Source organism: Rhododendron vialii, chromosome 1a (genome assembly GCF_030253575.1).
Source record: "Rhododendron vialii isolate Sample 1 chromosome 1a, ASM3025357v1".
Taxonomy (NCBI): domain Eukaryota; kingdom Viridiplantae; phylum Streptophyta; class Magnoliopsida; order Ericales; family Ericaceae; genus Rhododendron; species Rhododendron vialii.
This window is the reverse complement of record NC_080557.1, coordinates 43,777,127-43,801,893: the sequence shown is the minus strand read 5'-3', so window position 1 is coordinate 43,801,893 and position 24,767 is coordinate 43,777,127. Positions and strand designations below refer to the sequence as shown.

General features: G+C 39.9%; 1 protein-coding gene and 1 pseudogene across 1 annotated transcript; both read right to left on the bottom strand.

Moving 5' to 3' along the window:
- Positions 1–2,464: 2,464 nt before the first annotated feature.
- LOC131335730 (UDP-glycosyltransferase 87A1-like) lies at positions 2,465–6,027 on the bottom strand. Its single transcript, XM_058371219.1, has 3 exons — positions 5,416–6,027; positions 3,421–3,900; positions 2,465–3,030 (listed from the first exon to the last, which is right to left on the bottom strand). Exons 1-3 carry the CDS (start codon positions 5,909–5,911, stop codon positions 2,600–2,602), a joined length of 1,407 nt encoding a protein of 468 aa, XP_058227202.1. The 5' UTR covers positions 5,912–6,027; the 3' UTR covers positions 2,465–2,599.
- Positions 6,028–10,532: 4,505 nt separating this feature from the next.
- LOC131318443 (UDP-glycosyltransferase 87A1-like) lies at positions 10,533–24,555 on the bottom strand (annotated as a pseudogene).
- Positions 24,556–24,767: the final 212 nt, after the last annotated feature.

The window sequence follows — 24,767 nt, the reverse complement described above, 5'->3', positions numbered from 1 at the left end:
GATTACGACAATGTGAGGAAACCATTGAACTGCATGAAAGAGGAAGTACTAGAGCTGTTTAGGACTTCCGGCCACCAAAGATGAGTCTGCTAGTCATCCAACATCTGAATTAGAGCAATTAAGCTAATGCCAATTTCTTTCGATGCTTGACACCAAATAATTCAATATGGAAAGTGTTACATGTGTTGGAAATTTACGGTGTATGAAATCGGGGCTACCGGAGAGTCTCCTGAGGCAATCGTGCATGTCCCTGGTTCGTTGTATCTGAACGCACCACAATCAATAAACGTATTGATGTGTGAATTTCGTAACTCCCGTAATCCCTTACCATGATGGTCATTCACTATTGTAACCTCCCTCATTCAAATGGCTGAATTCATATCAGCATTTGATGGCAGCATTACGCCTCTCATACCTCCTTCACTTTATATAAAGGAGGCTCACGTTTTGGAGAATGGATCAAAAATTCAAGTGTGCTACTAAACCTTCCAGCATATTGTTCTTTGAGAAAGAGAGACAAGCGGTAGTCAGTTCGCCAAGACGATCGACGGTGGTGTTTCGACGGCTTGCGGTTTAGTCGAGCAAACCCTGGGAAGAAGTCGCCAACGCAACCTACAACTCCCAGGGTAGGCGGCGAATCTTTCTTAAGGAGACTGTGGTATCACATATGATTCGGTTCATCTTCTACAAATTCTGTTTGTATCTCTCGTTCATTGTAATCTGTTATGTATTTGTAGCTATGTAATTGTTATGTTATCAATGAAATTGTTCTCTAGAATTTCCGTTACTGCCGAAATTTCCCAACACTCTGAAACAAAAATAAAATTAAGGTGCTAGGGTGGAATTGCGAAATACTTTCATAGACACTTACAGCCCCTTTGGAAATGTTTGATTGGCCCATTCCATTTTCTTATCTCATCATTTCCCACAATTCAAATGGGCTGTTACAAAATTGAGCAAAAGGAACTTATATGAGCATGCACCATGCATATGCTCGGCTCGTTTAGTAAACGAGCCGGGTGGAGCTTGGCTCATTCGACAAAAGCTTGGCTTGTTAAGGGAGGCTCGACTTGATTAAATAAGCAAGTTTAGTAAAAATCTAAGCTCAACTCATTAAGGACTTGGCTTGTTTACAACCCTACTAGTCATCGGTAGATGCTTGCCACATAACTTTAACCATCTTTCAAGAAACCAATCAACAAAAATTAACCTGAATGGAAAAGGACACAATTTAACTCATTTCAAGGCCTTCTGCTAAATTCATTACCCCTTGGAACCACCCATGGAATGAAAAGATCCCATGGAAAAATGTAAGCATTCCCACTGTGGACTCTTAAACCGAAGTAAGAAAAATCAACTAAGCACAAACAATTTCCAAGAAACTTTAGCTTAGGCATAGTATTGCAAAAAAATTCAGACTCAAGTTTTTACCTGACACTGCAGCTGAGTCTTGACCACATCAAGCGGTGTCGTAACTCCCGCCACCAACGCCCCTGCGGCGGTGGCATGCACCGCCCACTCCTCTTCCTCCCCCGCCCTCTCCGAAGAAACCCTCGTCAGCAACAGCCCCCTTTTCACCGCCTCGTACCTTGTGAAATGCACCTAGGGGTGGATGGTCTTTATCGGACAAAAGAGGAGGATAGTTAGTTCGGACACGTCTAATCGTCAATATAAAAAAAAAAAACAACAAACAAATATTAATTTTACATGTCAATCATACATACTAGTGCAAAATGGTAATAACGTATGGTATACCAACTGAGCTCTTTTTTTTTTTCATCTTAAGCTTACGCGTACATCGATTTATTCTGGAACATCAATCTCTGCATTTGCTAACTGGACTCATTTATATTAGCAGCAAAGGCAGTTTTTTTTTTATTTGTGAAGATTATCAAAGCCTAGTATACCAACTCAATTTTGACTCATCTCAATTTGTTGAAAGCTCGGAATTGAGTTTTAATTTAAATGATCAAGATTGAATTTTTTTTGAAAACTCTCTGAAAACTTCGAACACAATTTTATTATTCAATTCGTTTAATTTATGATGTTTAAACATTTTAACTTACCAGTTACTACCACATTGTGGCAAAGTTCTTTTATTTTCTCTTGCTATTAGACAAAACACTCGTGTAGGAGGCAATCCTGTACTAGGGGAAGAGAAAATCTTATTTGCGGAGCTTTCCGTGAAGAAGGTTTTATGGAGCCTAATCGCAGCCGTCCAAAACTATTTTGGGGCGGTTCGGATAGAAAACCAATTTTGACCGGTAAAACCTAATCGCAGCGGTCCAAAACTTTGGATAGTTCATAAAAATTAATTAACCGGTCAAAATTAAAAAGTAATCTCAACCATTGATTATTGAAATGGACGGGTAAGATTGCGTAGAGCCGTGAGAAAGTTATTCACGGCTTCTTTCCCAGGGAAATCATGCACTTGACACTCCGATAGTCCAATGCTCACAAGAAAAGAGAAAAATTCTAACACATAGCATTTGATCAATAGCTTGTCTTATTTTGAACTAGCAAATTTCGCAAAGATTCTTGCAAATTATAAAATCGGGCTTCAAACAATCAGTCAAAACAAACCACGTAAAAATCTGGTTTAACGGTCACGACGTCGCGAGATGTCCTGAATAAAAGCATCAATGGCAGTTTCGACGGAACCCCCTTCGGAAATTGCTTTTCGGCAAATCTCCTTGAGTTCTTTTGCTCTTCTCCTCATTTCTTTCCCCTCGTCGCTTTCCAAATCCATGAACCTCTGCACAATTCCAGCAATTTCTTCTCTTGTGACCAAGTGTTCTTCCTCACCCATTCCTCTCCTCACTTTCCACCCAATCTTCCAGTCTTCCACTAAAGTCTTGGAGTTTGGAACTTGATCCCAGATTATTGGATAAGTGAGGAATGGGATTCCAGCGAAAACACCTTCCTTTGTTGAATTCCACCCGCAGTGAGTCCAAAACCCCCCTACTGAAGGGTGGCACAACACCTTCAATTGGTCACACCATGGCACCAACACCCCCTTGTTTGACAAATCTGCTCAAAACATGGTTTTTACTTTTGAATAAAAGAATCATAAGAAAAACATATCAAACACAATAATAACATATAGACAAAAATAGCAATTGAGATAAACTAAAATGGGAAAGATGTGAAACTGTGAGATGAATAAATATTTGTGGAAGATTAGAAATAAAGTGAAAATTGTTTGGTGGTCGTTTTTATATCACAACACTCTTCTGAAGTTATTTTTGAAACAAAAACCCTCATCATTTTCACATTCATTTATTACGGAATCCAAATTCCGAGAACTTGGAAAGATCCCTTTCACAAATAAAGTCTTCTTTTAATTCACAAAATTGATTTTGAAACCAACCACCAAATAGAGCTTTCAAGCTTCTTGTATACTTTTCTTATAGTCCTTACCACAACATCCCTCTTTAATCCGTGAAGCATCACCACGCGCCACCCACAGGAACCGAACGCCACTCATATCCACCCCTGCAATGATTTCATCCATTTGGGTTCTGGAAACTGAAAGGAAACTACCCTGAGAAATGTACAAAACAGAGGATTTGGGCTGAGAATCCAGCCATTGCACGTAGCTGCTTTCACCGTTCTGGGAATCGATAGATAGAGAGGAATTGTCTCCTAGTCTGAAGTAAGGTATCGATGGACCAATCGAGTATATTGGAGTTGGAATTGTTGACCTTATGGCGTCGATGATTTGGGATTCGAGCTCGTAGATTGAAGTGAGTAGAAGATACTGTGCTTTTGGGACTCGCGAAACGGCTTCACAAGGTAAATGCACAAGTTTAAGTCCGTTGCCGTAGAATACTGTAGGAAGATCCGCAATGCGTGTTGGTGGAATTCCCGGTATGTAGTTTACCAGCTCGTTTCCTCGTTCTGTTATACGCAAAGATAAAAGTACTTAGCCTTGTTTTTGGATGGTCATAATAGAAAATGTACATTGCATGGAATGAGATTCTTTTCCTCAGCAATCTAGGATGCCACTGGTGAATTATATATGGCTACGTGATATGTCATTCAAACAGCGTGTTTAAGATTTTTTATACCTAACACAACATGATGGTTTGGTCTGTCAGAAACTTCATATTAAACTCAAAAGTTTATATATCATTAGGTTTACGACATTAGTTATAATAAGTGATCACCCATTACAGATGTAAGCAATGTGGGATTGTATTTGTTAACATCTCCTATATATCATGCGACCGCATTTGAGATCCATCAATTGTAGCATCTTGTTGGATTGATTATTTGCAACATATTTGTTGACTCTAACATTTTGGGCTGTGATATTTAATTTATGTGATTTGAAATGAGGTCATACAAAAATGTTGGAGAGGTTGAACATTATGTTAAAATATTAGTTGGAGAAGTTGAACATTATTATGTTAAGTGAGAACAAATTCCACACTTAAAAGCAATATGAGATTGAAGAATCTAATCATCACTAGATATTGATCTCACACAATATGTGCAGGCTCAACAGGCATTTGGCTCGACCCAGGTGTGAGAAAATCTGATACACCCTATTAACTGGGTTGGATATTTGGACAACAATTGTGCCCGAATCTATCTCCAAAATCTTGGATATTTTTGAACTTTGGGGTGGATATTTGTATTTTATATAGACCCAACTTCTCTTTGGGCCTTCAGCAAGGAACTGGATTGGACCGTCGGTTTTTTTTGGATCATTTTCAGAAATATATTGATGACAAAAGATGTTTACTTTATAACACCTCAGAATCGAGTATTAGCCACATCATAAATCATAACCAACGGATCTCATTTTGTATGTTTTCAGAATGCATCATTGTTGCGAAAAATATTATTTTGTTCCAAAAACAGTCAGCCAATATGATTTTTGAGGTAAGATTGAAAAGAGCGGTGCTAATTAAGGACATAAATGTCCAAACACAGATACGAAGACAAACAAATTTTGAACCGTCCGATACACTTAAATCCTACACTATTATACATTGAACTCTTTTGGACACATCTTGTCGGAACCAAATACGTGTCCGTGCATCTAGATTCAAAGCATTTTTTATTTTAAAAAGATAAAGATAAAAGTGGATCAATTAAGGAGCTACTAAGACCTTCATTTACACGATAGAAGTTCTATAGGCCTATACCTTCCTATCTCTTTGCAAAAATTCACGCACAAACACACTAACACTTACACGGGCTCTCACAGGAGGAGCTGTGGGTGTTTGATTGTTTTCGTGGCCTTGGCAAAATTAAGGGCTGTTCCACTACGTATTTTTTGATTTAAAAATGATATATTGTGAGAAGATAACTTGTTTCATAAAACGAAAATTAGTACTTAAAGAAAAAAAAAAATCTAAGCTATTACTCGGCTTGAATTATGGAGTATATAGCAGAAAAGCGCACCTGAAACATCGATTGGGAATTGGCCATTGAATTTGAGAAGATCAAAGTGATAGCACACCGAGAACACCGACACCGGCTGGGTCCAGAACGAAGCCACCGGAATATCCCTCCGATTCCCGACGCCCACCGGCCACGTCAAGTAAATATCATAAATCATAACGCTCGGCTTCGGCGGTTCAAGACGATCCAGCAGACGCTCGAAGGGCTCTTCCATCTTGGTCAGAATAGCTCTGTAGAAACCTGGAAGATCGGCGGCCCGACCTATCTCCGACGGGATAACGTTAGGGATGGTGGCGAACCGGATGTTAGCCGGCGGCTTGGGCTCGGAGCTGAGGAAGCAGAGCCACTCCTCCGTCACGACGAAGGTGATTAAGATTTCGTCCCTCTTCGAGGCTAGTAGCTTGCAGAAGTTCATCATGGGGTTGATGTGGCCCCTACCTGGATAAGGCATCGCCACCACGTGGCATATTGTGGTTGGATTGTTGTTGGGTCCCATTTCTGTAATTGGATGGGGAATAGAAATGGGATCTCGCTAGTCGCTATGGAGAAGCAGAGTAGAGGAAGAAGATGATTCTGTGGAGCAGTGCGCTTTTATGGGTTTCCGGGATATTGGTTGAACAGAAATGATATTGGTACAGACATAAAATCTGTACTACTGAGTACAAATGCCTTTTTGGGTATGTTTTGGGTTTAAAAAAAATGATCAGAGCCGCTCATTTTATTTAAAATACTTTGTTTATGGTCCTTGCAAAAAATAAGCTCAATCCGGTACCGGTAATGACGTTTACAAAACATCCAACTTTGCTTTAGAATTCAAGTCAGAATTCTATGACAAAGTTGGATGTTTTGTACATGGCCTTACCGATATTGGATTGAGCATATTTTTTGCAAGGATCATAAACAAATTATTTTAAACAAAATAAACGGTTCCGATTATTTTTTTAAAATCCAAAAGAGGCCGAAAAAGTCATTTGTACTCAATGGTACAGATATTAAATCTGTACCAATAGCACCATTCCCCCACATGACCAAAGTTTCCCGTTCGGACAAATAAGCCACAGTGGCTTATTTTTTGTCCTTATTCAAATTTTTTTCGCATCACTTGGCTTATTGTCATTTTTTTTGGAATTATTGCATCCTCACGACAAGAGGAATCTAAAAAGTTAAAAATTTTGACCGAAATCCAATTTTTTTCAAATAAAGACGAAAAAATTGGCTTATTGATTTTTTTTCGGCTTTATTCAAAAAAAATTGGATTTCGGTCAAATTTTTTTACTTTTTAGATTCCTCTTGACGTGAGGATGTAATAATCCCCCAAAAAATAACAATAAGCCAAGTGATACGAAAAAAATTTGAATAAGGACAAAAAATAAGCCAAAATGGCTTATTTGTCCGAACACCCCCTTATTCAAAGGAGAAAACCAGTAGCAGCCGGTTAGGTGAAGAGGAATGCAAAATCCATTTTGCTTCACTTATTTAAGGGCAAATTATAGTTACCCCCTCTAACTAACCTTCGCGTACAATTATTCCCTTCTAACTCTTTTTTTGGCACTTAACTCCCTCAAACTAACTGAAATTCAAACGGTCATAACTTCTTCCTTCAAAATCGAAAATATGCAAATTATATATCGATTTCGAGGTTTTGAAGTCAGCTTTCTAATGACACCAAAATCACATCACGATTCAAAGCACACAAAAAGTTATGATCAAAACGGTCTTTCTGTCTATCAGCCCTTACTCTTTTGATCATAACTTTCTGTGTGCTTTGAATTGTGATGTGATTTTGGTGTCATTAGAAAGCTGACTTCAAGACCTCGAAATCGATACATAATTTGCATATTTTCGATTTTGGACGAAGAAGTTATGACCGTTTGAAATTATGACCGTTTGAATTTCAGTTAGTTTGAGAGAGTTAAGTGCTAAAAAATAAGTTAGAGGGGGGTAAGTGTACGCGAGGGTTAGTTAGAGGGGGTAACTATAATTTGCCCTTATTCAAAGGAGAAAACCAGGTTTGCAACAGATTATGTGGAGAGGAAGATAAAATTCATTTTGCTACGGTAGCTTCTTTTACCTGGACACTATTCACAAATACAAATCAATAAAGCCGAGCAAATATATATATATATATCAATAAAATTATCAAAATTGACCTAAAAAATCTACTTTATAAATAAACAAATTTCTATTCCAACCAAAGAGCTATTTGCCGATGCCAATAACACAAACTGGGATCGTCCTGAAAATCGTTTGCTCATCCTGCTCGCTTCTAGCCTATAAACTTCTCTCTGCCACTAAAAAGTGGGATTCCAATTCCGCAGAGGCAGAATAACGAGGATCCTTGTTCTTGATGATCTCCCAAGTGACCAACATTGTTTGTTTGTACGACTGTTTAGTTCTTGGAAGAAGGATTTTGAAGCTTCGTACGTAGACCAGCAGATAGCAGCCGCAGGAGCATGGAAAAGCATCCTCGGCATCCATCCCCTCATGAGCCCTCTGTATCCATCTTTTTCCACTATCCTTCAACCATTGCCCAAAGCATAACCATTGCCCACTTAAAATTATGGTACCGTTGTTCACAATCTTTACTTATCTACTAAAATAATCAATTAAAGCAACCAAATTCCTATCAAAATCGCATCAACAGAAGAAGAGAAATCAAGTTGTTCAGCAGGATTAGAGATCCGTAGTGGTCTGCGAAACAGATGGAATGGACACTAGATCATGCATAAGACAAAGTAACCTCTATCAACTATCAAGTATTAAGTCCAAATGCCTACTCAAAGCCTATCTCAGTATGCGGTAAAGTCATTGCAAAACCAAAACTTCGGTTTAGTGCAAACGATTACGACAATGTGAGGAAACCATTGAACTGCATGAAAGAGGAAGTACTAGAGCTGTTTAGGACTTCCGGACACCAAAGATGAGTCTGCTAGTCATCCAACATCTGAATTAGAGCAATTAAGCTAATGCCGATTTCTTTCAATGCTTGACACCAAATAATTCAATATGGAAAGTGCTCTATGAAACAAAAATAAAATTAACGAAGGGTGGAACTGCGAAATACTTTCATAGACGCTTACAGCCCCTTTGGAAATGTTTGATTGGCCCATTCCCTTTTCTTATCTCATCATTTCCCACAATTCAAATGGGCTGTTACAAAATTGAGCAAAAGGAACTTATATGAGCATGCACCATGCATATGCTCAGCTCGGCTCGTTAAGTAAACAAGCCGAGCTTGACCATGAGTTTTTGACTTGTTTAGTAAACGAGCCAGGTGGAGTTTGGTTCGCTCAACAAAAGCTCGGTTTGTTAAGGGAGGCTCGGCTTGATTAAAGAGACTAATTTAGTAAAAGACTAAGCTCAACTCATTAAGAGCTTGGCTCGTTTACAGCCCTACTAGTCATCGGTATATGCTTGCCACATAACTTTAACCATCTTTCAAGAAACGAATCAACAAAAATTAACCTGAATGAAAAAGGACACAATTTAACTCATTTCTAGGCCTTCTGCTAAATTCATTACCCCTTAATTGGAACCATCCATGGAATGAAAAGATCCCATGGAAAATGTCACGCCCTTGATTTTCAACATAAATATAAGAGATTTTTATAAATAAAACCTCACAATATTCCAGTCGATAACCAAAAGATTACTGTACTTCCATTTCCCATAGGACTTCCAAATATTACATCACCGGCACAACGGCCCCAAATTAACGTAAATATCAAATATCAATAGGAAGTAAAGAGTTTACAAATGTTCCATAGTCAAAGAATTACAAGTTACAAATACATCTTTCTAAAGATAGTTACAAAGATGAATAGGTAACTTCTTCGATTATCTTTCAAAAATAATGTCCATACTCCAAGCACTCCAGGCATGCAAGCTATGATTCCGGATTAGCACCTGAAAATAATATAAAGCTTGAGCTACGCTCGCCCGGTAGAAAAGTCTACGCAAACTCTATATGCAAATGAGCAATACATAAGAATGAACGATAAAAAATCAAATGACTACGGAGATGAACACAATTATCACGATCAAGTGTCCAACTATCACCAATCCTTCTTTTGTTCGAATCATAAGTCATATTCGTTCAACTCGTGACTTAACATATCGTATCCTTTGTGTGTTTGAGCCAAAGCTCCTACCGGGCTATTTATGGGACCCCAATATCCCCTGCCAAGCACCTACCTTGTAGGTTAGGCCTTGAGTATTCAATACGAGCCTTAGCTCCTGTCGGGCTATTTATGGGACCCCGATATCCCCTGTCAAGCACCCACCTGTCGATGGGCCCCGAGTATTCGCGTGTCATTCACATGCTCAAATATATCGTTCGTAAAACATCGTGCAATTCGAAGCTCATACTTATCATTTCAAAATTTCATGATTGCCCAAGCTCTTATTTTATAAATACATATAAATATCATGTAAACCATTGAAATGGTTTAAGGTTTGGAAAGTCTACCTTTACCGTCCCAAAATCCCGATCGGAATCCAGACGCCCTGCCGAGCACACTTCGGTGACCGGACGGCCGATCCGAGCCGTCCAAAAATTCAAAAAATAAAACCAGAGTGGGCTCAAGCGGGAATAAACGGCATTTGACGGGTGTAGATGGCCAATCCAAAGAATCCATTTTTCTGTTTGGATTGGCCAAAAACCGAATGGGCTCAAGCGGGAATAAACACTCTATTAATGGTTTACATGATATTTATATATACTTATATTTATTTTCTCTTGCAATACCAAACACTCGTGTAGGAGGCAATCTTGTACTAGGCGAAGAGAAAATCTTATTTGCTGAGCTTTCCGTGAAGAAGGTTTTATGGAGCCTAATCGCAACTGTCCAAAATTATATTGGGGCAGTTCAGATAGAAAACCAATTTTGACGGGTAAAACCTAATCGCAGCCGTCCAAAACTTTGGACAATTTGTGAAAATTAATTAACCGGTCAAAATTGAAAAGTAATCTCAGCCATTGATTATCAAAATGGACGGAAAAAATTGCGTGGAGCCGTGAGAAAGTTATTCACGGCTTCTCTCCCAGGGAAATCATGCACTTGACACTCCGATAGTCTAGTGCTCACAAGAAAAGAGAAAAATTCTAACACATAGCATTTGATCAATAGCTTGTCTTATTTTGAACTAGCAAATTTCGCAAAGATTCTTGCAAATTATAAAAACGGGCTTCAAACAATGATCCAATCAATCAAAACAAACCACGGAAAAATCTGGTTTAACGGTCGCGATGTCGCGAGATGTCGTGAATAAAAGCATCAATGGCAGTTTCGACGGAACCCCCTTTGGAAATTGCTGTTCGGCAAATCTCCTTGAGTTCTTTTGCTCTTCTCCTCATTTCTTTCCCCTCGTCGCTGTCCAAATCCATGAACCTCTGCACGATTCCAGCAATTTCTTCTCTTGTGACCAAGTGTTCTTCCTCACCCATTCCTCTCCTCACTTTCCACCCAATCTTCCAGTCTTCCACTAAAGTCTTGGAGTTTGGAACTTGATCCCAGATTATTGGATAAGTGAGGAATGGGATTCCAGCGAAAACACCTTCCTTTGTTGAATTCCACCCGCAGTGAGTCCAAAACGCCCCTACTGAAGGGTGGCACAACACCTTCAATTGGTCACACCATGGCACCAACACCCCCTTGTTTGACAAATCTGCTCAAAACATGGTTTTTACTTTTGAATAAAAGAATCATAAGAAAAACATATCAAACACAATAATAACATATAGACAAAAATAGCAATTGAGATAAAATAAAATGGGAAAGATGTGAAACTGGGAGATGAATAAATATTTGTGGAAGATTAGAAATAAAGTGAAAATTGCTTCTTCTTTTTTTTTTGATCCGCAAAGTGAAAATTGTTTGGTGGTCGTTTTTATATCACAACACTCTTCTAAAGTTAATTTTGAAACAAAAACCCTCATCATTTTCACATTCATTTATTACGGAATCCAAATTCCGAGAACTTGAAAAGATCCCTTTCACAAATAAAGTCTTCTTTTAATTCACAAAATTGATTCTGAAACCAACCATCAAATAGAGCTTTCAAGCTTCTTGTATATTTCTTTTCTAATAGTCCTTACCACCGCATCCCTCTTTAATCCGTGAAGCATCACCACGCACGACCCACAAGAACCGAACACCGCTCATATCCACCCCTGCAATGATTTCATCCATTTGGGTTCTGGAAACTGAAAGGAAACTACCCTGAGAAATGTACAAAACAGAGGATTCGGGTTGAGAATCCAGCCATTGCACGTAGCTGCTTTCACCGTTCTGGGAATCTATAGATAGAGAAGAATTGTCTCCTAGTCTGAAGTAAGGTATCGATGGACCAATCGAGTATATTGGGGTTGGAATTGTTGACTTTATGGCGTCGATGATTTGGGATTCGAGCTCGTAGATTGAAGTGAGTAGAAGATACTGTGTTTTTGGGACTCGCGAAACGGCTTCACAAGGTATATGCACAAGTTTAAGTCCGTCGCCGTAGAATACTGTAGGAAGATCCGCAATGCGTGTTGGTGGAATTCCCGGTATGTAGTTTACCAGCTCGTTTCCTCGTTCTGTTATACGCAAAGATAAAAGTACTTAGCCTTGTTTGGATGGTCATAATAGAAAATGTACATTGCATGGAATGAGATTCTTTTCCTCGGCAATCTAGGACGCCACTGGTGAATTATATATGGCTACGTGATATGTCATTCAAACACCGTGTTAAGATTTTTTATACCTAACACAACATGATGGTTTGGCCTGTCAGAAACTCCATATTAAACTCAAAAGTTTATATATCATTAGGTTTATAACATTAATTATAATAAGTGATCACTCATTACAGATGTAAGCAATGTGGGATTGTATTTGTTAACATCTCCTATATATCATGCGACCGCATTTGAGATCCATCAATTGTAGCGTCCCGTTGAATTGATTATTTGCAACATATTTGTTGACTCTAGCATTGTGGGCTGTGATATTTAATTTATGTGATTTGAAATGAGGTCATACAAAAATGTTGGAGAGGTTGAACATTATGTTAAAATATTAGTTGGAGAGGTTGAGCATTATGTTAAGTGAGAAGAACATATTCCACACTTAAAGCAAGAGTTCTGCTACACACAGCAGATCTGTGCACAGATTGTGAACAGATTTTGTTGTAGGGCCCACCATGGGTTCCACACTAATCATCCGAGTCGTTCATTAAATGTAAAATATTTTTTCAAGGGCTTCCGTAAAAAACAACCTCAATCTGATAACTATAGGTGCTTCATCCAGCCATCTAACTTTTCATTCAGATTTTCGGATAATGAAAAGTTATATGGTTAGATCGAGCACTTATAAGTATCGGATTGAGCTTATTTTTTACAGCGGAGCCTTGAAAAAATGTTTTACATTTAATGAATGACTCGGATGATTTGTGTGGGACCCGTGGTGAGCCCCACAATAAAATCTGTGCACAATCTGTGCACAGATCTGCTGTGTGTGTAAACTTTCTGTAAAAGCAATATGAGATTGAAGAATCTAATCATCACTAGATATTGATCTCACACAATATGTGCAGGCACCACAGGCATTTGGCTCGACCCAGGTGTGAGAAAATTTGATACACCCTATTAACTGGGTTGGATATTTGGACAAACAATTGTGCCCGAATCTATCTCCGAAAACTTGGATATTTTTGAACTTGGGGTGGATATTTGTATTTTATATAGACCCAACTTCTCTTTGGGCCTTCAGCAAGGAACTGGATTGGACCGTCGGTTTTTTTCGGATCATTTTCAGAAATATATTGATGACAAAAGAAGTTTACTTTATAACACCTCAGAATCGAGTATTAGCCACATCATAAAGAGACCTGCTATGGGTACACCATTTGGTGTACACCAAGTGTACACCTCCTTCTATGGGACCCACTTAAGGGTCCCACACAAATGATCAGATCCGCTCAATATTTTTAAAACATTTTTTTAAGCAGTGGTGTAAAAATTCAGCTCCGTCAGATATCGGTAAAGACTTGATCGATTCTACGCCCAATTTCCTATCAGCAAATCAGGCGTAGAATCGATCAAGCATTTACCAATATCCAATGGAGTTGATTTTTTACAAGGTTACTTAAAAAAATATTTTGAAAAAGTTGAGCGGCTCCGATCATTTAGATGAAATCTCTAAGTGGGTTCTATAGAAGGCAGTGTACATTTGGTGTACACCAAATGGTGTACCCATAGCAATTTTGCTTCATAAATCATAACCAACGGATCTCATTTTGTATGTTTTCAGAATGCATCATTGTTGCGAAAAATATTAATTTGTTCCAAAAACAGTCAGCCAATATGATTTTTCAGGTAAGATTGAAAAGAGCGGTGCTAATTAAGGACACAGATGTCCAAACACAGATATGAAGACAAACAAATTTTGAACCGTCCGATGCACTTAAATCCTACACTTCTTGTGGACTATACATCGAACTATTTTGGACACATATTGTCAGAACCGAATATGTGTTCCGACAATATGTGTCCGTGCATCTAGATTCAAAGAATTTTGTATTTTAAAAAGTGAAGGATAAAAGTGGATCAATTAAGGAGCTACTAAGATGCCGATTCACTTTCTTTTTAAACAATCTTTTTCAGAAAGAATGTAATTTTAAGCTCAAATATAATAAAAATGAAAATCAAAAATATTTTTTAAATTTTTTTTTGCACCGTTTAAAAGATCTCAATGAGATCTATCAAGATCCATATTTGTAGAAAAATTATTTGCGTCAATACATGATTTTTGAATTTTAAATTACATTTTTTTTCTTCTAAAAGTTCCCCCTAAGTCCTCCACTTACTAGATAGAAGCCCTTTAGGCCTATACCTTCCTATCTCTTTGCAAAAATGCAAATTCACGCACAAACACACCAACACTTACACAGACTCTCATGAGAGGAGATGCGGGTGTTCGATTGTTTTCGTGGCCTCGGCAAAATTAGGGGTTGTTCCACTACGTATTTTTTAAATTAAAAATGATATAGTATGATAGGAGTACTTAAAAAAATAAGAATATTTGCTATTACTCGGCTTGAATTATGGAGTATATATAGCAGAAAAGCGCACCTGAAACATTGATTGGGAATTGGCCATTGAATTTGAGAAGATCAAAGTGATAGTACACCGAGAATACCGAGACCGGTTGGGTCCAAAACGAAGCCACCGGAATATCCCTCCGATTCCCGACGCCCACCGGCCACGTCAAGTAAGTATCATAAATCAAAACGCTCGGCTTCGGCTGCTCAAGACGATCCAGCAGACGCTCGAAGGGCTCTTCCATCTTGGTCAGAAGAGCTCTGAAGAAACCTGGAAGATCGGCAGCCCGACCTATCTCGGACGGGATAACGTTGGGGATGGTGGCGAACCGGATGTTAGCCGGCGGCTTGGGCTCGGAGCTGAGGAAGCCGAGCCACTCCTCCGTCACGACGAAGGTGATTAAGATTTCGTCCCTCTTCGAGGCTAGTAGCTTGCAGAAGTTCATCATGGGGTTGATGTGGCCCCTACCGGGATAAGGCATCGCCACCACGTGGCATATTGTGGTTGGATTGTTGTTGGGTCCCATTTATGTAATTGGATGGGGAATAGAAATGGGAGCTAGTTATGGAGAAGCAGAGTACGTAGAGGAAGAAGATGATTCTGTGGAGCAGAGCGCTTTTATGGGTTTCCGGGATGTTGGTTGAATTACGGGAATGTCCCTTTGGTGAAGTGGAAAGAAGAAGACGACAGAAGATTCGGTATCGGGACCAAAGTTAACTTATTCAAAGGAGAAAACCAGAACAAGCTACTTATAACTTATTCAAAGGAGAAAATCAGGTTGCAGCCTATTCAAAGGAGAAGGGGAAGGCAAAATCCATTTTGCTTCACTTATTCAAAGGAGAAAACCAAGTTGCAACATATTAGGTGAAGAGGGAAGGCAAAATTCATTTTACTACGGTTAGCTTTTTTTATCTGAGCACTATTTACAAGGTACTTTACATTTTATTGTTTTCTCTCTCTCTCTCCCTCTCCCTTTCTCTCTCCTCGCCCTTCCACTTCCTGAACAAACTCGACTTTGAACGGCATGTTGCCCGAGATTCGCTATTCACAAGGTACTTTACATAGAAGAATTTATGTATAGGTATTTTACACTAGTAGGGTCTAGACATGCAGAGGGTTTTTTTTTCCCTGTTCTTTGATGTGAAATCTACATCTGGTTGGTTTGTAAATCTGTAAAGCTAATCGGTGAATGATGTGCTTCAAGAGTAAACGGTTGAATGATGCTCTTTAAGAGTCGGAGCAAAAGAAAAGAAGTATGTTGATTCGTAGGGAAATTACGCTATTTTTCTATCCGACGAATGTAGGATTTTTGTAGTATTTTAAAAGTATGAGACCGGAGTCATCCATACTTAATTATTCCGGCCAACCAAAAAAGTTGCCGTGTATGTCTTAATGTATCCTAAGAGGAATATTTTTATTCAGCACTTGCTTATACTCCGTATTAGACCCCATTATGCACTTAAAAGTACTTTTAGGATTTTTTATATATTTGTTTTTATTTGAATTTTTTTTTTCTCATTTGGATAGTTTCAACTGCTCCCCATGACGCCTGAGCTCCAGGAGAAGAAGGTGAGATCTACCAAACCAGTGTTACGTCGTGGCAACTGGAAATCATGTCACCCCGAGTAGGTCTCCTTGAAAGGGCACGGAGTATCTGTTTTTCATAACTCAAGAGAATCCAAGCCGTTCATAATTTTGTTACACATACTTGACAATTTGAAAGTCCAATGCTTCTTATTTTGAGCTTGCAATTTTTATAAAGATCGTTGCACACAATTCCGAAAGGCTTCAAAAGATGATCAATCACTCGGAACAGTAGAAAATATGTTTCAACAATCACGATGATACGAAATGTCCTGAATAAAAGAATCATCAATCGCACTTTCAGCTGAATCATCAAGTTCTTTCGCTTTTCTCCTCATTTCATTCCCCTCATCACTGTCCAAATCCAAGAACCGCGGTACAATATGTTGTGCTTTATGGGAGTCGCACACAATTTATGAAAGGAAAAAACTTCGAGTTTGTATTAATCGACTCAAATACAAATTATGAAAACCCTCTCTCAGACAACTCTAGTTCTCTCTGATCTCTCTCAGTTCCACTCCTTTCTACTCCTACACATACATGTATATATACAAGAAAGGTGAAACAAAAGTCCAAAGCCATTTAAGGCTCAGTCACACGAAAATCAAAATCGCCGGGATCCGGCGCCTAAAATCTCAGCTGTTGGAGGCTAAGATCTTTGACTTTGGGGCCTGGGTCACTTTCAATTGGGACCCCTCTCATCAATGGGTAAAATCCAACAATCACTCCCTTTTACCCAATGAGAGAATCTTCCACCCCTCGATCAAATAACTGCATCCCATGAACCAGAGTTTGTCATTCTAAACCCACACCTCCAACCAAAGGTGTCTGCACCCCCTCACCGGAGTGCCTGCACCCCCACAACAAAGTGCCGTGCAAAGTCATCGCCTTGCAACCTGTGACTCTACCTCCCCCAATCCTGCAGGAATTTTTTCGGAGGTATATCCGTAACTAATTAAATTTGGAGTAAATGAGATCCTTCTAGTCGTCGGGGTCACTTGCGCTATACAGCTTTTCAAACACGACTTCAACCCATTGCTCTGAGCTTCCCTGTGAACTTCTCGGAGCCCCTGCACACCTTTGGATCCAACTATCTGTGCTGGAGAATCGACCAAGGCCCTGCGACTTCTCCTGCGTCTGTTTAGTGTGTGTCTGTGCGACCGTCTCGCTCCCTGTCCACTATTCTTGAATCCTGTACCGCTAAACTCATGTTTGACAGTAGCTCCTTTTGTCACAACATCTCCCTCCAGCTTGTATAGGCCACCAACTCTCTTTGCTTGCAACACTTCTCGGTTTTCCTTGAAAACCTTTAGAACACCCCCTTCAGAAGAAAAATGTGCAACCTCTCGCATCAATCTTTCCAAGAGAAACAAGATTCTTTCTCAGTCCTGGAACACGCCGAACCTCTGTGAGCTTCATCCTCCTTCCGTCTGACATACGAAATCAGATTGTCCCTTTGCCAACAATTTTGCTAGCTGTTCCATTGGCCATTTTGACACCCCCTCCATCGCATGCCTCGTACTCCACAAAGCTCTTCCTGTTCGCGCACATGTGTACTGAGCATCCTGAGTCTTACACCCAGTCTGGTTCCCCTGCATCTGATGTATTGGTTGCTGCTATGAGTGCATCTTCCAGATCATCCTTATATCTGAAAGGTACTGAAACAGTTGAAGCCTCCGCTGGTTGGTTCGTATCCTTTCCTTTCTCTGCTTTATACTTTGGGCATTTCCGTCTGATATGCCCTTCTTGGCCGCAATGATAGCAGGCAAAACTGCGACCTCTCGAACTAGATCTTCCTCGGTTGGAACTCCCATGGCCTCTTTCCTGAGATCTACCTCTCCCATCAACTACTAAGGCTTGCGTGCCGTCGTAGTTGGAAGTACCCATCTCCTTCCTTCTAGCCTCCTCGTTGAATAAGGTATCCGAGACCATATTCATGGTCAACTTCCCGTCTGGCGCGGAATTACTGAGAGAAACCACCAAGGTCTCCCAGTCATCTGGCAAGGAACTGAGTAGAAATAGGACCTGCATTTCATCGTCGAATTTCAGATCGAAGCTCGCCAATTGATTCACCAAGCTTTGAAACTCACTGGTATGTCCGGCAATGGAGTTACCACTCCGGAGTTTCAGATTCACCAGTCTCCTCATTAATAATGCCTTGTTACACGATGTCTTTGACTGGTACATCGTCTCCATCTTCATCCAAAGATCGTAGACATCGATCTCCTGGGCTATGCGGTGAAATACCTCATGTCCAACACACTGTCTGATCAACCCAATCGTTTTCCGATTGAGTTTCTTCCAATCATCTGCCTTCGTTTCTGCTGGTTTGACCCCTTTTAGCTCCAAATTAAGGGTCAAACAAATCTTTGCAGTACAGCATATCCTCCATCCTCGACTTCCAAATCGCGTAACTGGTTGCCGTTAACAAAATCATGGAGCTGGTACCAACCTCCGCCATCTTACGGAGCTCACCTCCTAGCATGAAATCACAGAAACAATGAGCTTCCCGAGCTCACAGTTGACTCACGACCACCAAATATAACCTCGTCGGGCTATACAACATGCACACCAGCAATGTCGAGATTGAATCTTTAAAAACGGAGCACACAGTTGGTTTTGGAATGTCGAAATAGTCGAAAATCGACTACTCACACGTGAAGATCGGAGTTTAGACGGCTCTAAAATCGCAAAACACGAAACTGGAATATTGCACTTGAATATTCATTGCCGACTCAGCGCTCCTCGCTGACTTGGCAAACTATGCTTTAACTGTGAAGGAACTTATTTGACTGGGACTGTTCCCACTTCGGACAGAAGCTCTTATGCGTGTTCGACACGCTCGTGTCAACCCACTCACCACCTTCCTCCAGCAATCACGTGCAAACACACCTTGAGACTAGATTTCACTTGCCGACACGCGCCGGCGCCAAACAGCGCGTGAACTCTTTTCCCTTGGCCGTTCAAAATCGGATAAGCACTGTTGTGATCGTATTCTCCGTGCGAACACAACACCGTGATCAAAAACAAGTTTTGACCACTTTCAAAATCCGACCGAACTGAACAGAGGACCAAAAACCATTTTTTCCGGCGACTCAACCCTCACAACTACGCTCTGATACCAATTGTTGTGCTTTATGGGAGTCACACACAATTTATGAGAGGAAAAAACTCCGACTTTGTATTAATCGACTCAAATACAAATCATGAAAACCCTATCTCAAACAACTCTAGTTCTCTCTGATCTCTCTCAGTTCCACACCTTTCTACTCTTACACATACATGTATATATACAAGAAAGGTGAAACAAAAGTCCAAAGCCATTTAAGGCTCAGTCACGCGAGAATCAAAATTGCCAAGATCCAGCGCCTAAAATCTCAGCTGTTGGTGGCTAAGATCTTTGACTTTGGGGCCTGAGTCACTTTCAATTGGGACCCCTCTCATCAATGGGTAAAATCCAACAAAATACTGTCAATTTCTTCTCCCGTAACCAAGTGTTCTTCATCACCCATTCCTCTCCTCACTTTCCACCCAATCTTCCAGTCCTCCACAATAGTTTTGGAGTTTGGCATTTGATCCCCAATTATTGGATATGTGAGGAATGGAATTCCGGCAAAAACACCCTCCTTGGTTGAATTCCACCCGTAATGAGACCAAAACCCGCCTATGGAAGAGTGGCACGGTACCTTCAACTGGTGACACCATGGCACCACCACACCCTTGTTTGACAAATCTGCTAAAAAAATGATTTTTATTTTTGAATTAATGAATCAAAACAAAAATGTATCAACACAATGACAAAAACCTGACTAATTAAACAGCAATTGTGATGGAAGAAAATGGGAAATTTGACATGCGAAACTATGAGATGAATAAATAATTGTGGAAGCTTTAGAAATAGAGTGAAAATTGTTCGGCGGTCATAAATTAAAACTCATTTTTGAGCTTTCAACAAATCGAGATGAGTCAAAATTCAAGTAGATTGATATACGGGGCTTTGTTAATCTTCACAAATAAAAAAATACTGGTGTTTTTACAAATTTAATTGAGTTCATGTTAGCGAATGCAGAGATTGATGTTTCAAAATAAATTAAGGTGTACGTAAATTTAAGATAATAAAAAAAAATCTCAGTTGGTATACCGCGTTACGTTATTACAATTTTGTACTAGTATGATTGACATGTAAAATTAATTTTTGTTTGTTGTTTTCTTTTTTGGTTCAACATTTAGATGTGTTCGGACTAACTTACTCATACATCAACTAGTTTTCTCTTGGTCCGATCAAAGATAGACCATCAAGTCGAGGGTAAGCCAGTATGTCCTGGTGTAAGAACATTCCAACATTTTCTCAGCTCTGTATATGGAACTTTTACTCCAAAACAGTCAACTTCTCTCTCTAAAGATCTACTCCAAGCTTCGTATGACGACAACCCAATTCAACTCCCCAAACCCCACCGCTCCCACCTCCCCATGTACACCGTCGCCCCCTCCCACGACGGCCTCAACTTCTACCAGTACTTGCTCGCCGGTTCCATTGCCGGCACCGTCGAGCACCTCGCCATGTACCCCCTCGACACCATCAAAACCCGTATGCAAGCACTACGCTCCTCCCCTTCCTGCCCCATAAACCCCTTGAGTCTCCACCAGGCCCTCTCTTTGCTATTAGACCAAACAGTACTGGTGTAAGAGGCAATCCTGTACCAGGGAAATCACGCACTTGACACTCCGATAGTCCAATGCTCACAAGAACAGAGAAAAATACTAGTAACAAATGGAGTAGTAGCATTTGATCAATAGCTAGTCTTATTTTGAACTTGCAATTTTTGTAAAGATTCTTGCAAATTATAAAAACGGGCTTCAAAACAATGATCCAATCAATCAAAACGAACTACGGAAAATCTGGTTTAACAGTCGCAACGACGCGAAATGTTTTGAATAAAAGCATCAATGGCAGTTTCGGCGGAACCCCCTTTGGAAATCGCTCTTCGGCAAACCTCCTTGAGTTCTTTTGCTCTTCCCCTCATTTCTTTCCCCTCGTCGCTTTCCAAATCCATGAACCGCTGCACCATTTCAGCAATTTCTTCTCTTGTGACCAAGTGTTCTTCCTCACCCATTCCTCTCCTCACTTTCCACCCAATCTTCCAGTCTTCCACTATGGTCTTGGAGTTTGGAACTTGATCCCAGAATATTGGATAAGTGAGGAATGGGATTCCGGCGAAAACACCTTCCTTTGTTGAATTCCACCCGCAGTGAGTTCAAAACCCCCCTACTGAAGGGTGGCATAACACCTTCAATTGGTCACACCATGGCACCAACACCCCCTTGTTTGACAAATCTGCTCAAAACATGGTTTTTATTTTTGAATAAAAGGATCAAAAGAAAAACACATCAAACACAATAATAACATATAGACTAAAAAATAGCAACTGAGATGAAATAAAATGGGAAAGATGTGAAACTGTGAGATGAATAAATATTTGTGGAAGCTTAGAAATAAATTGAAAATTGTTTGGTGGTCGTTTTTATATCACAACACTCTTCTGAAGTTATTTTTGAAACAAAAACCCTCATCATTTTCACATTCATTTATTACGAAATCCAAATTTCGAGAACTTGAAAAGATCTCTTTCACAAATAAAGTCTTCTTTTAATTCACAAAATTGATTCAGAAACCAACCACCAAATAGAGCTTTCAAGCTTCTTGTATACTACTTTTCTAATAGTCCTTACCACGACATCCCTCTTTAATCCGTGAAGCATCACCACGAGCCACCCACAAGAACCGAACGCCGCTCATATCCACCCCTGCAATGATTTCTTCCATTTGGGTTCTGGAAACTGAAAGAAAACTACCCTGAGAAATGTACAAAACAGAGGATTCGGGTTGAGAATCCAGCCATTGCACGTAGCTGCTTTCACCGGAATCAATAGATAGAGAGGAATTGTCGCCTAGTCTGAAGTACGGTATTGATGTACCAATCAAGTATAATGGGGTTGGAATTGCTGCCTTTATGGAGTCGATGGTTTGAGATTCGAGCTCGTAGATTGAAGTGAATAGAAGATACTGTGCTTTTGGGACTAGTGAAACGGCTTCACAAGCTAAATGCACAGTTTTAAGTCCATCCCCGTGGAAGACTGTTGGAAGGTCTGCAATGCGGGTTGGCGGAATTCCTGGTATGTAGTTTACCAGCTCGTTTCCCCGCTCTTTTACATTGCAAAAATAAAGTAAGGCCTTGTTTGGATGGTCGTAATAGAAATGTACAATCAATGCATAGAATGAGATTCTTTTCATCAGCAATCTAGGATGCCACTAGTGAAATATATATAGGGCTACGTGATATGTCATTCAAGCAGCTGGAAACTTGATAAATGTGAATCTGATACAAGATGCATGTTGTAAGATTTTTTTTATACCTAATACAACATGATGGTTTGGCACGTAGAAATTTCATATCCAACTCAAAAGTTTATATCATTGGGTAAAAATATTACTTCCAACATTATATTGTGTGATCACCCATTACATGTGCAAGAAATGTGAGATTGTATTTGTTAATATCTTCTATCCTGCAGCTATCCAACATTTGTAGCATTTTGCTGGATTGATTATTTGCAACATTTTTGTCGAGTCTAGCATCGTGGGTTTGTGATATTTAATTTTAAAATGTGATTTGTAATGAGGTCATACCATCTACAAACTATATCTCCTTCAAAATATTAGTTGGAGAGGTTGAACATTATGTTAAGTGAGCACTTATGCCACACTTCAGCAATATGAGATTGAAGAATCTAATCAACATTTTTGGCTCGATCAAGGTGTGAGAAAATCTGATACACTCTGTTAACTGGGGTGGATATATATTTGAACAATAATTGTGCCCTAATTAATCTCTCCAAATTTTTGGTTATTTTTGCACTTGGGGTGGATATTTGTATGTTATTTGGACCCAACTTCTCTTCGGGCCTTTGGCAAGGAACTGGATTGGACCGTTGGTTTTTTTGGATCATTTTCAGAAATATTTTGATGACAAAAGATGTTGACTTTGTAACACCTCAAAAGCGAGCATTAGTCGCGTCACAAATCATAACCTACGGATATCATTTTGTATGCTTTCAGAGTGCATCTTTGTTGAGAACAATATTAATTTTTTCCAAAAATAGTCAGCCAATATATGAATATGATTTTCAAGGTAAGATTGAAAAGAACGATGCTAATTAAGGACATAGATGTCCAAACACAGATGTGGAGACAAACAAATTCTGGACTGTTCGATGCACCTGAATCCTATACTTCTTGTGGACCGTATATTGAATTCTTTTGGACACATCTTATCCGAACCGAATATGTATCGGTACATCTAGATTCAAAGCATTTTGTATTTTATAAAAAGTATAAAAGATAGGAGTGGATCAATTAAGGATCTACAAAGAGCTACTAGGACCTTCACTTACTAGATAGAAGCCCTATCCCTTCCTATCACTTTGCAAAAATTCACCCACAAACACACGAACACTTGCACAGACTCTCATGGGAGGAGTTGCGGGTGTTCGTGTGTTTTCGTGGCCTTAGCTGGCAATTATGGAGTATTTAACAGAGAAGCGCACCTGAAACATCGACAGGGAATTGGCCATTCAGTTTGAGAAGATCAAAGTGATAGTACACTGAGAGCACCGACACCGCCTGGGTCCAAAACGAAGCCACCGGAATATCCCTCCGATTCCCGACGCCCACCACCCACGCCAAGTAAGTATCATGAATTATAACGCTCGGCTTCTGCGGCTGCTCAAGCAAGGACGGAACTAGAATTTTACCCTAGCAGTGGCGAAATGTATACTAAAAAAATTTAATAGTGGCGAAACTATATAAGTTGGGCATAAATTTTTTTTTTACATATAATAATTGCATTTTTTAAAATTCTTGTCGTGACGGTCGCCGCTACTAGACCCCCTGATCCCATCATTGTGCTCAAGCCGTTCCAGCAGCCGCTCGAAGGGCTCTTCCGTCTTGGTCAGAGCAGCTCTGAAGAAACCTGGAAAATCCGCGGCCCGACCTTTCTCGGACGGGACTACGTTAGGAATTGTGGCGAAGCGGATGTTGGCCAGCGGCTTGGGCTCGGAGCCGAGTAAGCCGAGCCACTCTGCGTCACGACGAAGGAGATTAAGATATCGTCCCTCTTCGAGGCTAGTAGCTTGCAGAAGTTCATCATGGGGTTGATGTGGCCCCTGCCGGGATAAGGCATCGCCACCACGTGGCATATTGTGGTTGGCTTGTTGTTGGGAACTTCCATTAACTTAATTGGATGGGGAATGGAATGGAATGGAAATGGGAGCTAGGGAGAAGCAGAGGAGAGGAAGAAGATGATAGTGTGGACTGTGGAGTGGGCAGAGCAGGGCGCTTTGTGGGTTTCCGGAATGTTGGTTGACGTGGAAAGAAGAAGACATCAGAAAATTTGGTGGTCCGCCCCACGTGACCAGCGTTTATCGGTTCTATATTTTGACCATTTCTAACCCTAATCTAGAAGGGACTTATCCAACTTTTTAGATATTTGGATCCTTAAATTGCCTTTGATTTTTTAAATATGGAGATCCTACTTCTATTTTGGAGATAAAATTTTTAAAAAAATACGATGAGTCCTCATAGATTCTCTCATAAAGTGCAAAAAATAAAAATAAATTATAAAATCTA